The following is a 19,227-nucleotide window of genomic DNA, read 5'->3' on the forward strand; positions in this document are numbered from 1 at the left end:
ATACAAATATTTTCAAAAAACTAAGAAAAAAATTTTTTGAAAATGCTCCAGCTCATGAACAAACCACGGTTTATTTTAAGGGGGTAACAAAATCAGTTTTTTCTGTGAGTCGGCCTAATGTATATGAATTTATTTTATAATAAACAAATGGTTTATTTTGAGGGTGATGAAAAACTCACTTTTTTCCTCTCCATACGAAGTGTGCCGCTCTAATATACATACATTTGATAAATAATTTATTATATTTCATATGTACGAGTATAGTATGTATTAAGCATGTCAAATAACCTGGGCGTATTTATGTTTTAGAATTGTAGTTACACAAAATCTTACATATGTTGCAACTATAAAAACACACACATAATTTCACATATCTTCTATTTGTTTATACCCAGCAGTTTTCCAAGTATTCAATGATACCTTGGCTGACTCCAATTTATATATTTTGGGTCATTTGGCACGCATGTGCCCATTGTAGTGCAGATAGAAGACAATTGGTTACTTTATACATTCCAGGTAATCTAGCGTGAAGTCAATTTATACTTAAGTGCATCTAAGTAATCTAGAGTGTAGTTACTTTAAACGTATTCGTACAAACTGGTTTTATACAAATTACGTTGATATAATTCTCATACAGTTTATTTTAGTTTTTGCTTAAGTATACTGATATCCCATGTAACATTGCGTGAAGGCAATAGTCACTCAAGTGTCTCTTAGTAACCTATAGTGAAGTCACTTTAAATGTTTATTTTGTACTGCACTTTAAAAAGTTGTTACCCACTGGAAGCAATCTATTAGAGAGTTGTCAAAGTTGCCTATGGTATATTTTTAGCTGAATATTTGAGGTCAATTAGCACCTGCATATGTTAAAATAACTAGTTATGTAGCTGATCGAATTACCAGTTAGGTAGCTAGTAAGTTAACTGACGCTATTTAACCAGTATGTGAATCCAATGCGTTGACTACTTTGGACCAGCTATTAGACAGTCTCAATGTAATCAAAATGATTCAACTAGTCTGTAACTAGTTGTCACCCTAATGATGTGTAAAATCACTAGTTCGGGTCTGTCTCCTAGATCTGTTGGGTAATTCATTTATATATTATAAATAGTTATAACAGCAGTAACTGTCAAATTTAAATCAAAAACATTTACTTCAAAACTAAATCACTTACTTATGTATTTATAAATGGAAAGTATAATAATATATTTTGGTTTAGTTTCAATAATGCGGATAAGAGGGTCATAATTTCAAAGTCTAAATTCTTACTCACTGCTCCATGTATGAGTTTGCTTTATCGTACGTTAAAGTGATTTTTACCAATGTTGGCTACCGTTACTTTTAAGTTATCATTATCGAAATAACTGTAATAACCCTTACCGCTAAAATATCGTTGTATAATCATAAATTTCGTTACGTCTATTAAAATCTAAAGAATTTAAAATGAATCAATTACCAACTTTTGTACATTTTAGTAACGATTTAATTTACGTTGAAATTACCATTATTATTAAAATATTGTTAGCGAAATAATAGATAATACCATAACCAATAAACTACCGTTACTGAAATATATTGGGTGTATGAATTAAAACTGGGGGATTTACAATAGGTGGCGTATCTTTTGAATGCGGTTTTTGTTTTTAATAACTTATATGTCATTTTGAAGGGTACGTATGTGTCATTTATTCTCACTTAGTTATTGAACATTAGTGTAAACGACAGTTTTTTTTTTGCTGCGAAAATATCGAATTTTGTACCAACAAATGGGAGCTATGACCAATTACGGACCGATCACCATCAAATTAGGTCGTGTGATTTATGTCTACATGAAAGTTATTTATGGTGAATTTTGCGGGTCTATATGTGAGCTATGACTAATTATGGACCGATCGTAAAAAAATTTGGTGACCTGAATTTTGTATATATAAAACTTATTTGGATCGAAATTTGTGGAGATACATATATAAATTAAACATTTATGACCGATAAAGTCCAATTTCGGGAGGACATTTGTATGTGGGTTAGGTGAAATAATGGACCGATTTCAGCCAGTTTCAATAGGCTTGGTCCTTGGGCCGTCCCCACTATGGTGGTGTAGGGTATAAAAAGGCGTCCCCTACATTCGGCAAAAAAAAAATTTTTTCGTAACTGCTTTGCTGAAATTCTTCATTTTAACGGCGAACTTTTTTTTTGCTTGTAAGGTGGAACGCTCTAATGTACATATTTCATTTACCCACAGTAACACGAAGTCTGGTTATGTGTTAACTAATAGTTATACTGACAGTTTTCATACAAAAATAATTTTAACCGACATTATAACTATTAGTTAAGGCATCACCAGTCTTCGTGTTAATGGGGGTTACAGTATTTTATGATAAAGTATTAACATATTTTAATTCTACAAGTCACGAAAATAACAATAAAAATATTGGAGCTCATTATTTAGCTTGGTGAAATAGTTGTTTGTCGAGAACTGTTCAAATTTTTTTCCAAAACTAAATCACGCAATTCTTGAAGCAATCCGGATTATAGAGTACACAATGTAATGAAAACTGATGTCCGGATTGCCGAATAATCTGGATTAACGATAATCCGGACTATCAAGGTTTTAGTGTAGTTGAATTTAATATTATTTTTAGTGATTTTATAATTAAATGTAATTTTTAGTGCATTTCGACAGTATGTACTGTGCTTTTTGTTTAAAAATAGTTGACACCGCTGCCTGTGTATGATGTTGAAGTCTTAATTACTCCTCCGATTACTTTCCAGAAGACATCAATTGTAGATCATAAAGTCTGGTCGTCTTCCCTGATAACATCCTAGGCGGATGTACTGTTTCATAACGTAGTCTAAGAAAAAGGCAACAAGATTCATATATCCATGTCTCATGTTTTGATAACCTTGTATATACTTTGGCAATTTGTGAGTGATTGCAGAGACATGAGCTGATGGGGAATTAAAATTGTTGAAATTTAATTATTGAACGTAAATTAATCACATACTCTTAAAACATCACTTCAAAATGTGTTCATGTACTTTAATAATAGTGGGCAATTTATTTATAAATTCACTTTAACTGTACAGGCTTTCGACAAAAATATAAAAAAAAAAAAAAATTACACATGAAACATCTGTGGAAATGTGTTCAACATTCCATACTCCTGTTTAACACTGATAATAGTATTAAATAATAAAGTATAGTAAAATAACAAATAAACAACAATGAATATTGCGAAAAAGAAAAAACTTTCGTTAACATACCAATAAAATTTTAATTTCACATATGGCACGATAGCACACTCAATAAACCCTGGGGCTGTGCAACACAAATAAAATTTAGTTACCTGCAAAAAAAAAAGAAAAGAAGAGAGTTAAACCAAAAAAGAATTATAATTGATCCACATAAATACAAACAACATATGTACTATAAATTACTAAAAACAAAAATTAACAAGTTGAAATAAATTCCAACTACTCGTACTATACGACATATAGAAATACAGGAATGAGTAATTTTTGCAATAAAATTTAGTTATCATAAAGTGGAATAAATTCTATCAATAAAACACAAAATTGTAGAGGATTTACTAGATAAAATGTATAAGATAGGACTTAATTTAAACGAATGTAGCTACAACATGTTTCAGTACATACTTAGTTATGCCCGTAATTTAAATAAATACCCAGCAAAAACTTGGTAATGACTTGAAATTCCATATAAGTAGTTTAGTAATGGCTGGCATATTATCTGATACATAAGTACTTGTTTATGAGCTGATTTACAAAATTCAGAATTATTTCATAATAAAATGTTTTATGTTAAGTCCCTATTTGTAAGCGAAGGTGGTAAGTACTTGATTCCAATGACATGTATAAGTGGTGAAGAGTAGTTATATTAGCTTTTTAACTCATTACATTTCAATGCAAGTTTCAGTGCTTAGTTACTTATGGAGTAAAAATATTTGGTAATTTTTACCAGGAGATATTTTTTTTTGAAATTATTGTCAAATTACATTCTAGGTGCATTTATCTGCTGTATATTTTACACCGTAGATACCTATTTGTTGAAATTACGGACATTAGAAGTTTACCTCTCGTTATTATACCTACCACCACCATAGTGGGGAGGGTATTATGCGTTTGTGCAGATGTTTGTAACGCACAAAAATATTAGTCTAACACCCACCTTAAAGTATACCGATCGACTTAGAATCACTCTAAACGATGTCCGTCCGTCTGGCTGGCTGGCTGTCCATGTAAACTTTGTGCGCAAAGTACAGGTCGCATTTTTGAAGATATTTCGCCCAAGTACGAAGCCTATTGAAAATAGCTGAAATTATTATTTATTCACCAAGCCCCCATACAAATGTCTTCCCGAAATTGGACTTTATCGGTCATAAGTGTTTAATTTATATAGGCGTCTACACAAATTTTGCTCCAAATAAGTCGTACATATACAGAATTCATGTCACCAAATATAAATATGGGAAAATAACTGCAACGTGCTTAAATCTCTTAAAAATGTTGGTATACACACAAAATTCAACATAGTTAATGTTAATATAGACATAAATTACACGACCTAATTTCATGGTGATCGGTCCATAATTGGTCATAGCTCCAATGTAAGACCCATTTCCGAAAATCACTCAAAAATATAAATTATTGAAATTTTTAAAGAAAAATGTTTTTGCTCTTTTACTTAGTGTAGGGTATTCGGTATCGGTCAAGCCCGACCATACTTTCTTACTTGTTTTTTCATATATTTCTTATTTTTATTGTATTTTGCAGATTATTAATATGAATCGTTCTGATTCAACTTTGGGTCTCTCAATAAAAACAGATGCCGTCAGCATTTTCAATTCGTTATCGTCACAGGAGAGTTTAGAAAGTAAAGATGCCACAATGGACTATTTGGAGACGACAGTCATGGATGGCCAGACGCCCGAATTTAATGCCACAATTAGTAATGATACGTTAGCCTTAGATCCAGTACTTATTGAACGTTTCACACGTAATCGCAGCATTGATGGACCCTGGTTTCATATACTGATACTGTGTTACTGTGTGCTCATAGTAGTTGGATCTGTTGGGAATATTTTGGTGGTTTTGGCCGTTGTTAGGAAGCCCATGATGCGGACAGCACGTAATTTATTCATATTGAATTTAGCAATATCAGGTAAGTTGTTAGATGTAAAAAAAAAATTGCTTGTTTTTGTGTGAACAATTTGAATGAGATGCATGCAAGTACTAGTAGCAGTGATGTATAACAATTGATTTTGTATACCTTTTGGAGTTCAGAGTGATCAGAGTCTTAAGCCGTCATCCAGGATTTCAAAACAACATTTTTTTTAAACAATTGTAGCAAGGTTGACAAATGCTTAATGTTTATTTTTAAAACGAAATGTTGTACATCTCTTTTTATTTTCATTATTTGTTCTAGTGTAAAATGCTACTAGTCTCTAATGCATTTGCAAAGTCGTTATATCCTTATACATATGTGGAAAATCAAACAAATTTGAAGAACAATTGAAACTGAATTTAGATAGTTTTTAACATGAAGAAATCGGTGACACATATCGGTAGACCAGACAATCCGAAATCTTAGTTTACTAAGCTCAAAAATCGGGAAAATATGCACACAAATATGGGCATTTCCAGCAAAAATTCCACCCAGAACGAAAAGTTAAAAGTTAATCAATTCAAATCAAATTTCGCTCCAAATAAGTTTTTTGTAACTTAAACGGTCATAACTCAGTCACTTTCCCGCCGATTTTGAAAGACAGATCATGTATCCTTTTAACAAAAGAATTTGTTTTAATATAAACATATTTATGATATTTATTTCAGAATATCATTATTTCACAACATTTGTTAATAAAAAAAAGTACTAAGTCAACGCAGTGATCGAGAAAAATTATAAGTATTTCCGAACTATATGGATTTCAATATAACATAAGTTACATGAGAAGTTCTGCATATTTTTGGTGTAGCTCCATGGTATGGTAATATTTGTTTAGCAAATGAAACCAAAAATTTAGGATTTTTTAGTTTTCCAAGTCAAATAAAATTTTGAAAATATATATAATTTTTGTAAAAATTAGTAGATATTGAAATTTACAATATGTAAGGTGTTTCTTTATGATGGCTAATCATCAGAAACACAACATAACATTCTCAAACTTTTAGAAAATTTCTGTTTTTCACAAATACGGTTCACAGATATATTTGTACTTGGCTATCGTGAAAACAAAATATGGTAGACAAGTTGGATGGGCGTTAAAAAATGTCAAAATGCAAAAGTTGTAAAAGTGTTTTCTTCTCATTTTTAATAAAAGTTGTGATGTGAAAACATCGTAAAATACGTGAAAAAATCGTTGTGATAGATAAAGTTTATATTATAAAAAGTATTTTTTTGTTTAAGTCCAGTACAGCAGCATTTATCTCTAAACACATTTTACTTTAAGAAAACTGTTGCCTTGTATCAAGCTTTAATTTAGCTTCATACAAAAATCCTGTGGACGTTAAAATATTTTAAAGGCATACAATTTTGTAAATAAAAATATATATTTGTAACCATAAAAGCTACCCTTAAATAATTCACATCATATTTCGAATTTTAAAGTATTGAATCTTCTTTCTACATAAATATAACATTTATTCCAAATACAACTTTGTATCATTATACCCTACACCACCATGGTGGGAAGGTTTGTAACGTCCAAAAATATTAGTCTAACACCCAACTTAATGTATACCGGTCGACTCAGAATCACTTACTGAGTCATTAAACAATGTCCGGCCACACAGAGGGATTTTGGTGTCAAAAAGTCAATTTTTCAAACACTCAATTTCAAAAATCAAATGATGATTAAAGATGAAATGTACACTCATAGTTTTAAGAAAAATTTTATATTATTTTTAAAAAATTGAAGTATATATTTTCACGCAATTCAGTGGTTTAAATATGTATAATTTTCCTAATAATACCATTTACCTTTAACATGTTTGAAAAAAACCATTTCTCCATAAATAAAAAAAAAATTATGGGGATATCATAAACCGTTAAGAATATATGCCCAAATATATGAGTCTCTAAAAATTATTTTATTTTTGATTTTCTGTGGGAAAAAAATGTAGCCCCACTTTCCTCCACGCTGTTTTTTTAATAAAATGAAAGTTGGGAGTGTCTTGTTTCGATTAAAAAAAATAGTTTTCGGAAGTTTTCGGAACAGGATGAAAACTTAAAATATTTTGTCGAATAATAAACGAAATATCATAAAAATTCTTATCTATGTATGGGTTTCGTGGGCGGTGGGCGGTGGACGTGACCGATTTTATTGAAACTCGGCATGAGTTCTTCTGTTGTTTCAAAAAATATATGTATGTACCAAATTTCTAGGATAGTACCAAAATTCTTGGATAGGAACAATTTTATGCGAAAAAATCGATTTGGATTGTATGGGCAGTGGGCGTTGGGCCCACTTTTTTTTTGATAAAATTTTATTTTTTTCTTAATTTAGTCCATATAATTCTCGGTGCCAAATTTCAATGCTCTACGACCATTGATTATAATTTTTACACAAAAATGTATTGCTTTTGGATTGCATGGGCGTTATGCGGTGGGCATGGCCGATTTTATTGAAACTCGGCATACGTTCTTCTTTTGTTTCAGAAAATATATATGTACAAAATTTCTAGACTTTTACTTGGATAGGAAAAATTTTATGCGAAAAAATCGATTTGGATTGTATGGGCGTTGGGCGTGGTCGATTTTGGTCCATATAATTCTCGGTGCCAAATTTCAGCGCTCTACGAGCACTACTTATAATTTTTGCCAAAAAATGTATGAAGCCATCCCTCTGTGGGCCGTCTGGCTGGATGTAAACCTTATGCGCAAAGTACAGGTCGCAATTTTGAAAATATTTCGATAAAATTTGAAACTGGTTGAAATCGGTTCTTTATTTCGTCTCCATACAAATGTCCTCCCGAAATTGGACTTTATCGGTCATAAATGTTTAATTTATATAGGTATCTACACAAATTTTGCTCCACATATGTTTTGTACATATATACGGAATTCATATCACCAAATTTTATTATGATCGGTCCACAATTAGTCATAGCTCCCATATAAGGCCCACTTCCAAAAATCACTAACAAATATAAATTATTGAAATTTTAAAAGAAAAATTTACCGACCTTACTTTCTTATTTGTTTTATTTTCACTTAAGCAAACGCTATATTTTTAAGATTTTTATTAAATTTTTAATTTTAAACCAACATAAATTTTGCTACTACAAATTTGTATTCGTGTCATAAGAAAAGCATTTTTACAAATATTTTTAGTAAAATTCTCCAAAAATTTTGATTTTCCTCATATACATTTTTTTTGTCTATGACCTGTTATGTACATGAGTATTTGTTTTTGTATCTTCTCTTAGATTTGCTACTGTGTTTGGTGACAATGCCCTTAACATTAATGGAAATACTTTCGAAATATTGGCCATTTGGTTCCTGTGCCGTACTGTGTAAAATGATTGCAATGCTACAGGCTTTAAGTATATTTGTATCCACGATTTCAATAACAGCCATTGCATTCGATAGATATCAGGTAAGTAAATATTCATAACAATGGTATTAAATGCACAAGGGCGTGTTAGTTCACACCTATTCATTAATTTATAGTACATAGAGTGATGTTGAAAATATTTTGAACAATAATTGCTCCCATATAATTTGTTTAGGGAAAACAAAATGGCTTGTTTTTTAAAACAAAAAAATATATGAAACGAAAAGTTCCAATACTGATTAAACTAAAAAACACAAAATGAAAATTAGGAAAATTAATAAAACCATAAATAGGCTAGCGACAAAATATATAGCACAAAACTGGCTATGTTTGAAAATAAAAATTTACATTAAAATTTTCAATAAAAATTTCTTAACTTTATGATCAAGAACAACTGCAGAGATTGTCTCTAAATATTTTAAAAAATATAGAGGTAAATTATATGCGATTTTGTACTAAAATAAGGAGGTATGAACCTAATAAATATTTGCGAAAATGTTGGATGTAAAATGTAAATTCCACGGTCAGCTGTATAATAAATAAGTATAAAACAAGTAAGATTGTTAGAGTAACTTCGGGTAATGTGGACTACAGTTTTGTTTTTTCTAAATTTTGGCCACAATATATATGGCTATTAAAAGAGTTGTGAAGCAATAAATTAGCTAATGTATTCTCTAATGGTTTTTGCAGTTGAAAATTTTTTCCGTTAAAGGATAAAAAATTTATGTGAAAATATTTTAAGGAACCCAAAAATCAGCATTAAAAAAATTGGAGGGTAATATGGACCACTATATGAGGGTAATGTGGACTAGTATTTAATACATAAAATTCATGAACCAGCTAATCATGAATGATTAAAAAATTTAATTTCAATATATTTTTATTAATACAAAACTAAAAAGTCGCGTTCTTGGCTTAGATAGATTGCTTACAAAGTACATAGTTATTGTCGGGTAATATGGACCAGTAGTACATAATCAAGTAATTTAAGTGGTCCACATTACACGAACTTGGGTTACAGTGGTAAAAAGTTATTTTTACCTAATTATCTAAATGTGCTTAAATTCTTACCAAATATATGCAAAACTACGTGTCCACTTTAACTATATAAAACAACCAAACATTAAATTCTACCAAGTAACTGTACCAAATTTTGTTTCTTACTTGAGCCGAAAAAAATGTTGAGCAGGTGCATTAATTTCAATACAAGAATAAAAAGTCAACATATCAATAACTCATGAAAACAAATGTGCAATTGTCGTTTCAAACAAATTGTAAAATGTACGACAAATCAGTTTTATCATACCTTCAATAGTTTCTGAAAAAAGACACTGGTCCACATTAGACGCATAGTCCACAATACCCGAAGTTACTCTATATTCAGCTGTGACGATTAGTCATAATATTTTGCTATATAACATATATAATATATCGCTATCTTTCCATGATAAATTCCAAATATTGAAAAATTTGACCTTTGACCTTCTCGATTTAAGAGTTTATTTTTTTAATTACATGGACTATAATATTCTGAATAGTTTTTACTTAAAAATCGTAACAGTAAGGAAATTCGGCTCATTCAAAAAAATTATTATTATTTTTTTCGTAAATCGCAAATTTAAATCACAGGTACGGAAAAACTATAGGACGTATTGCCATTCCTTTTTCATATTTTTATTCCCTATTATGTTCTCAATAAATCCCCATGTGATGATCAAAAAATTCTAAAATTTTTTAACAAAATTTTTAAAAATTTGAAACTGCGTTTAGAAACTGCCGTTAAAAAATATTTTTTTTGGTCTACTTACGAATAGGTTAGCCGTATCCTACAGAGACAAAACTCATATACAAGTAATTATGGATATATTTTAAGTAAAAATAAACTTTTATTTTCATATTTAACAAAATATGTTAATTTTGTTTCTACATTTCTTGTTCTAGTGGCCTGAGACACGTTAATGGCCTGGCGAATTTTTAATAACTTTAAAATTTTTTAACCAATTTTTGTCTTTTATATCTTATTAGAACGACAATTACGTAAACATTTCCATTCTTTTAAATTAATTTCTAAAAGTAATTACTTAACGGCAAAATTTTTACAAAAACTGAAAAAATTGCATTTTCCCCTTGTAAATGCACCTTAAAATTTCAGCATCGTTGCGGCACCAATTAACATTATCCTATCATCCTAATATTTTACATAACGTGTTTCTACAATACATAGAACAATTCTAGTACCTCGAAAATGTTTTTCGTCCATACAATCTTGGAGCACTCCACTATACATATTTTGTCCCTACATATATTTAAATGATGCAAAACACACATTTTGGAATAAAGTTGTGCAAAGTCTTGAAACGATTAACCTTATGTAAGATATTTTACCACAGTTTAAGTTTGTCATTAAACCGTAAAACTGAAAACAAAAATGTGTCCTGAACTTTGTAATTATCCTCCTTTCATTGAGTATGTACGTTAGGGTGGCCCTTAATAAACGAAAGTTGGATTTTGGCCATTCTCACCCCCCCAGTTTGGTGAACATTGGTAAAAAAATCATCCTGAAAAAATTTTAGGTAAATCGGTTGGGGTTAATATTTATCAAAATATGTTAATTTTGTTCCTACATTTCATGTTCTAGTTGCCTGAGACACGTTAATGGCCTGGCGAATTTTTAATAACTTTAACATTTTTTGACCAATTTCTGTTTTTTATGTCTCATTAGAACGAAAATTACGTACACATTTCTATTCTTTTATATTAAATTGCAAAAGTAATTTTTTAATGACAAAATTTTTACAAAAACTGAGAAAAATCATTTTTTCCCCTTGTAAATGCATCTCAAAACTTCAGAGGGCTTGCGGCACGTCTTAACCCCAACCGATTTACCTAAAATTTTTTCAGGATGATTTTTTTACTAATGTTCACCAATCTCGGGGGTTGGGAATGGCCAAAATCCAACTTTCGTTTATTAAGGGCCACCCTAATGTACGTGTGTAGTTATTAAAACTAAGCAACACAAATTGGTCAAAAGGGGAAAATTATTATGCTTTTGGTACTAATTTACTTTTGTGTCCGACTCATATTTTGTTTTGAGTTGCACAGATTATTAAAATCTTAAATGCTATAAGGGATTTAATCAGTCATTCAATTATTATATTAGAAAGGCAAAAGTAAATTAATTTTAAATTTGTAAAGAAAATTAAAACATTTTGATTTGCTTTCAAATTACTAAACTCAAAACTTCTTTATAGAATTATCTTGGCGGCAAGAAATTAATATTTTAGTAGAAATGGCGGATTTATGGTAAGTTGAATTTTTGTTTATGTAAATATGTAATTTACGGAAAGTTACAAATTGTTAAATTCAAAACAAAAAAAAACATTTATGCGTTCATAAATGTACTAAAATGTCATTGCATATTTTGATAAAGCAGTATTGCTATAAAGTATTGCTTTGCCTTGTAAACGATTTTCTTTGCTGTGTTGCTTTGCAAACTACATTTATGAAGTCAGCCTGTGTTTATAAATATTTTTGTATATGGTATCTGTCAAACTAATAAAGATTGAAGCAAAATTTAGAACACATCATCTTTTAATCTAATAATAAATAGACAAGAGTTTGTTTTTTTTTTTTAATTGTTGTCCGACTTTTTATTAGTTTTTTTGATGTGAATTGGGTAGAATTTTTTTTTAATATCAGTTATGTTTCTGATAAAATTTCTAATAAAATAGAAAAAAGTTTTCAAGTAAACAATGTATCAATTCAGAATAACATGTACATACCATACACAGTGAAATTTCATGATTTAGTGCTTTTTCTTGCCGAATTTTAAAATCGCTTAAATGTTTAAGCATTAGAGGGTTAATTTATCATGCATTTGCAGTTTAGCTGTAAATGAACGAAATCTAAAACATTGGCGCCAAAATCAAAACTTTACAGAAATACACCTTAAGGTGAATCACACATGGCAAATATTTAAATCTAAATATTTGTTTTAATGGTCCCAATTAAAAGGAGTTTTTGAAAAATATAAGATAATTAAAAATGCGAAACTTTTTCAAATTGTTAGCTTTTATTTTGAAACATTTGTACAACATAAATTTATTCAAAGTATTGTCAATTTTTGAGGCCAAGAACGAATCAAGCCAATATCGGATACTGTGTTCTGAAATTAAGCGTATCACAGAGTGAGCGTTCTGCATCGATCGAAACAAATAGTTGTCGGATGGGCAAGGTCTGTACTATAATGCGGGTGGCAAAACTTTCCAACCACTTATTCTAAATAATTTTTAACAGGTATTGCAACATTACGGTTTCATGTCTGGCACCATATTTTGGGCGTTTTTGAGTTGTGTTCTGTACAGGTTCCCTGTGATTTTCTTTAATAGCGTTCAAGCTACATACTGTTACGAAATTGTACTTGAATTCAAATATAACGATTTTAAGGGCTGATTTAAAAGTAGCATAATGCTTTCAAATAACAGTGCTGTAATAGCAAACTGTAACATATCTATGGGCATTATTAAATAAAAGCTTTCAGTTGATTTGATCGTAAGTTGGCAACGCTGTATTCGAATTCGAATATTCAGTTAAAGAACATTGTAGAAAGTACACCACAGATGGCGTATGTATTAGCAAGATCTAGAATATTCGAATTTTGACAGTTAAAGAACAATATAGAGTGCAGATGGCAGTGTTATAAATAGTGGCAGAGGTTGCAGTCGTGAGTCAGTTTATCAGAGACGCTTTTTGAATAAACATCAACTTAGTGCCTTAAAGTGTATTGTGTTTTTCAAGTAAATTCGTGTACATTATAAATTGTGTCTGTATTTCTCCAAATTAATAAACGTGTATAAAAAACATTGAGTGACTATTTAATTCTGTTGTTGTATATTTGAATAAATAAAGAGTTGTTACCATTTTCAAACTACTAAACGGCTTTTATTTGCAATCAAAAGTATCCGGTTTATTTAATGGAAATAAACCAGCGTTTTGAATAGATTAAAACGTAACAATACATTTCAGACATATAAAATCGCCTCTCAAGGTCTCTCGGCTTCAATTCGCTTTAAATTTTCCTTCTTTTGGATGAATCCAGCTGCTTGCAAATGTTGAATTTTATGTGTATACCAATATTTTTAGGAGATTTATGCACGTTAAAGTGATTTTCGGAGGCGGGTCTTAAATGGGAGCTATGGCTAATTATGGATCGATCATAATAGAATTTGGTGAAATGAATTCCGTATATATAAACGTTATTTGGAGCAAAATTTGTGTAGTTACCTATATAAATTAAACATTTATAACCGATAAAGTCGAATTTCGGGTGGACATTTGTATGGGGACTTAGGTGGAAAAAATAATATGTACGAAATTTTATCGAAATATCTTCAAAAGTGCGACCTGTACTTTGCGCGCAAGGTTTACATGGACAGACGGACGGACGGACATTGTTTAATCAACTCAGAAAGTGATTCTAAGTCGATCGGTATACTTTAAGGTAGACTAATATTTTTGGGCGTTATAAACATCTGCACAAACGCATTATACCCTCCCCACTATGGTGGTGTAGGGTATAATAAAAACCGCGTTCAAAAAATACGCCATCTACAGCAAATCCCGCATATTTAAGTCATGCACGCTATATATTTTATTTGGTGTTTATGTATATTTCGTCATATGTTTTCCACGTGTGACCCTCCCTACCTTTAGAATCTATATGAAAATGTTTTTTCTATATGGTGCCTTAGTACTTGAGTTTACTAACGTCTCTGTTATGAATATATATTGATGAAATTATTAGGAAATTGAAACTAAATAAGTATGTAATAAAATACATTTTGTAACACACTACTTAATTAACTTTAAGACTCAACAAGTAACAAACTAAATTAAGCAGTATTAAAACTTTGTGATTTATAAACTTCTATAAAGTGTGCTTCTGTTTCTATGTTATTACAGGTCATTGTTTATCCAACACGTGACAATTTACAAACCTGTGGTGCTGTCTCCACTCTTGGTGTCATTTGGCTATTGGCACTTCTCTTGGCATCGCCCTTGTATATCATAAAACGTCTTATACATGCTGACATACCGCCGATGCTGCAGGAGCTGGGCATACACGGTGTATCGTTTTGTATAGAAGATTGGCCGTTGAATCATGGACGCTTCTATTACTCGATTTTCGTGCTGTGCTTTCAATATTTAGTGCCGATAGTGATTTTATCAGCTGCCTATTTGGGCATCTATAATAAATTAAAGAATCGCATTACGGTGGTAACCGTGCAGACGACGTCATCGCAACGCAGTGCCGAGCGAGGCAGACGTATGAAGCGCACAAATTGTTTGCTTATTAGTATTGCAGTTATTTTTGGTGTGTCCTGGTTGCCTTTGAATATTTTTAATTTGTACGCGGACATGAAACGTCCTGCTGTAACCAACGATATGATGGTGATGTACGCCTTCTGTCACATGATTGGCATGAGTTCGGCCTGTTCGAATCCGCTGCTGTATGGATGGCTGAATGATAATTTCCGTAAAGAATTTCAAGAATTATTATGCCGTAATAAAGAAAACACTAATATTGCTCTTAATGGTCATACAACAGGAGGTGGTCAATCGCGACGGAAGCGGAAACACAATGACATATCCAAAGGTGATCTGAAGCTACTAAGCAGTGTTGGTTTTGGCAACAACGGTGACGCTGGACGACTGGGTATATCCAACAACAATACAACCAACAATGGTTTACGCAGTGCTGTAACCGAGTCGGTGGCATTAACCGAAAATCCCATGTCAACGGAAGTGACAACATTGGTGGTGCGGTAAATTTATTTATTTTCAAATAGAGACTGTCTAGCACTTTTCCTTACTAAGTACTATGTAACTCAAACAGTCATACTGCATCTACTAATTATACAAACATTATATTTGCACTTTGAATACAATTCCTGGTGTATTTAAGTAAAGAAAATCAAAAACTAAATAAATTTGAAACTAAACAATTAACGAACAAGAAAAACAAAATCTTAACACACTCCATAAACTTTGAAACATGTATGTATTATTCTATTATTCTATTATTATTATATTTTTATATTATTCACTTTAAGCTAAACAAAACAATGAAAATATCACAAATTTCTAAAACAATTGTGAATTAATCTATTAAGAACATAGACTGACAAACAGACGGACACAGAAATAACATAAACACACCTAAACTTATAAATACATACATATGTATGTACATACATACATTTTTAACCATATTAACATTAATAAATAAACACACATAAATATTTTAATGTATAAAATAAAAATAATATTGTAGTTTATAATTGGTTTTAGTTGGTTCTTTAATGTAAAAATATTGACTGTAAATTGCATGTTTTATTCTATTTCTACTTCAAATGTATTTTCTGCTGTATTTTCATTAGTTATTATTACGTTTTCAATATTGTCACTTTAAATGAAATTTTAAATATTTATTTAATTACAAAAGCAAAATAAACAAGTAAGAGAGCTATATTCGGCTGTGCCAAATCTTATATACCCTTCACCAAATAATACTTCAAAATACAAATTTTAAATATTTTTAGGTAAACAAAATTTATTTTTTTCTCCAAAGTTGTTTTTTTTTCATTTTTTGAAAAAAAAAAAAATTTCGTATTGTTATTTAAATTTTTTATTTAATTTTTTAAATTTTGAAATTTTTTTTTAAATTTTTAAAAATTTTTTTTTCCGATTTTGATCCATTGTAGGTCCAACTTACTACGGTCTTGTATACGTCGTTTCAAAGGTCTTTGAAATATCTTTCATTAGATATCCATATTGTCTATATTAATGACTTAGTAATCCAGATATAGGTCAAAAATAGGTAAACAATCGTGGTTGTCCTGTTTTTTTCCTCATATCTCAGCCATTTGTTGACCGATTTTGCTCATTTTAAATAGGAAACTTCTCGAAAGCATGTCTGATAGAATTATTGAAGATTTGGATACCGAAGATATCTGGGGTCTTCAGTAAATTGATTTCAACAGACAGACAGCGCTATCTATAGGGATCCAGAATATATATACTTTGTAGGGTCGGAAAATTATGTTGTGGAAATTACAAACGGAATGACAAACTTATATATAGGGTATAAATAGTAAAATACAACCTAAATACACAAAAAAAAGATTCATAACATTGTTAATTTTATTCAGCCACATTCAGCAAGGTCATTGATTGCACATAAATTTTACACATTGAAACTCAAATTATTTAAGCAATTTTACTGGTGAGTGAATACAATCGAAATTATATGAAAAACTTATGCAAACACAATATACTATGACATTTAAATTATTTAATTAAATATAATTTTGTTTCAGCTTGTTAAATATGCAAATTACTTACATTACACGAATTAATAAAGTACAAAACTATTTAATGAATTTCTGAATTAAAAAATTTCTGCCTTTGGCCGTGAGGAAGTGCAAATCAGTAAACTATATCCCAGCAAAAAGATATGTGTTTTGGAAGCCAATAAGCACAACTTCAGCAAACATTTTATGTTCCTTGCAATATACTAACTATGTTGATCAAATTTTAAAGTAAAGTTAGATATTTTTATTTCTTTCACCATGAGTTTGTCATTACGACTTCAGTTTCCATATTTTGCATAAAGTATATCATTCTTTACAACCTACATCACCCAAAAATTTACCTTGAGACTCTATAAAGTAAATTAGCAATTTCCATTTTAAAATTTTTAAAATTTTGCACTTTTTTTCACAAATTTCAATTTGTGATCGGATTAGAAATTTGTCAAATATACATCAGAAAATTGCATTTGCGTCATGAATGCACAATTTATATTAAAATATTCCCATAATGCAAAGAGATCATAATAGTTTGACAATCAACCGACTCGGACCACAGCTTTGCATGATATCAATGCAAAATCTTACATACATTTTTAGAATTTTTGTCATTTTTCATAACCCGAAATCTAGAATTAAATCGCGATTTTTTTAAAATTTGAAAATTTAAAAATGGAAATATCAAAGCGTCTCCATAGGATATATGTGTGCCAAATTTGAATAAAGTCTAAAACCCCACGGCCAACAAATTATATATTTTTTTTTATAAAACCAATTATCTAGCGAATTACTTATTTAACTTCACATAACTCCACAGAAAAAATCCAGAAGTGTTATATCACACGATCTAGGTGGTCAGTTGACATGTCCGCAGCACGATAACTATTATTACGGGACCTATTGTTTTTCCAGTTATTTTTGTATGAACAATTGCTTATTTAAACAAAAATAACAGTTATTTCGGGTCCCTGTCCCTGAGTTAACATCTATGAAATGGTTTTAAATTATTAATTTATTTAATTTAAACGAACAAACATGTATAAAATAAATTATTTTTGTAAGCAGCAATAAAAAAATACTGTATTACTTAAGTATATATTTTTGTCAACAGCAATGAAATAAGGACTGAGATCGAAAAAATCTTAACATACATATATGTTAATAAAAATGAAATTACAATTTACAAAAAATATTATTTTTATAGCTCTAAAATCAATAGTAATGAATTTATGAACCTTTTTATTGAGCCTTCTGTCACTTTGTTCGAACAACACTTTTGGACACCTTTTTTGTGCTCTTCAATTCCCTTTAACAATATCCTAATATCTCTCCACTGGACTTTGCTCCAGGCAGTTTGGAGGATTTGCATCTCTTGGCACAAATATCACATTATTGTTCTTGTACCACTCAATACCTTACTTACCATAGTGACAGGATGCCAAATCAGGACAAAACTAAGTGGACACATTAAGAAGTCTTATGAATGTAAGCATTCTCTTTTATAAACATTCCCTGATGTCAAATTCGCTATTTATAGACAAATTTGTAACAAATATTTGGCTTCTTTTGCCGCAACAGCATATTGTTTGCCATGCAAAGAACGTTTTGAGAAAATTTTGTGCTTTTGGGTCCTAAACTTTTCTACAACCTTCCCTCGAGCATCAGCAACATAAAAATATTGACCCGCAAGCTGCGAAAAATTGTTCATACGTATATTTCGTCACCCATTATGCAGCAGTTATATGTTTTTTGTTGAAAATATTTAATAATTTTAGTACGCACTTTTTTCTCGTCTCTCATTATAATCAGAAATGAAATGAATGAAAAACTTGTGTTACTTGTGTTTTTTCGATCTCAGCCCTAAAGTCTCAGTCTCAGCCCTTAAGTATTTTTTATTAAAAACAAGTTATACAACAAAAACAAGTTAGAACATGTGGTCGGTCAAGCCCGACCATATAATACCGTACACAGAGTAAATGATCAAAATAATTTTTCTTAAAAAAAAAATTTCAATAATTTCGTAGGTGATTTGCAGAAGTGGGCCTTATATGGAAGCTATTAATTAATTATAGACCGATCGCCATGAAATTAGGTCCCGTAATTTATGTCTATATGAAACTTATTTCTGTTAAATTTTATGTCGATACCAACATTTTTGGATTTCCGGAGCTATTACTAATTATGGACCTATCATCATAAAATTAGGTGACATGAATCCAGTGTATATAAAAGTTTTGTATAAACTTATGACCGATAAACTCCTATTTCGGGAGGACATTTGT

General features: G+C 30.3%; 1 protein-coding gene across 2 annotated transcripts; it reads left to right on the top strand.

The window, feature by feature from the left end:
- Positions 1 to 4,866: 4,866 nt before the first annotated feature.
- Positions 4,867 to 15,436, top strand: NPFR (Neuropeptide F receptor). 2 transcript variants are annotated; one of them, XM_065505859.1, is made up of 4 exons: positions 4,867 to 5,182; positions 8,449 to 8,618; positions 14,538 to 15,111; positions 15,184 to 15,436. In XM_065505859.1, the coding sequence occupies exons 1-4, from the start codon at positions 4,909 to 4,911 to the stop codon at positions 15,402 to 15,404; spliced, it is 1,239 nt and encodes a 412-aa protein (XP_065361931.1). In that variant the 5' UTR covers positions 4,867 to 4,908; the 3' UTR covers positions 15,405 to 15,436. The 2 variants fall into 2 exon arrangements, with proteins under 2 accessions (XP_065361931.1, XP_065361926.1); XM_065505854.1 differs by having other exon boundaries at positions 14,538 to 15,436.
- Positions 15,437 to 19,227: the final 3,791 nt, after the last annotated feature.

The sequence above is a fragment of the Calliphora vicina genome, chromosome 1, assembly GCF_958450345.1.
Source record: "Calliphora vicina chromosome 1, idCalVici1.1, whole genome shotgun sequence".
Lineage (NCBI taxonomy): Eukaryota > Metazoa > Arthropoda > Insecta > Diptera > Calliphoridae > Calliphora > Calliphora vicina.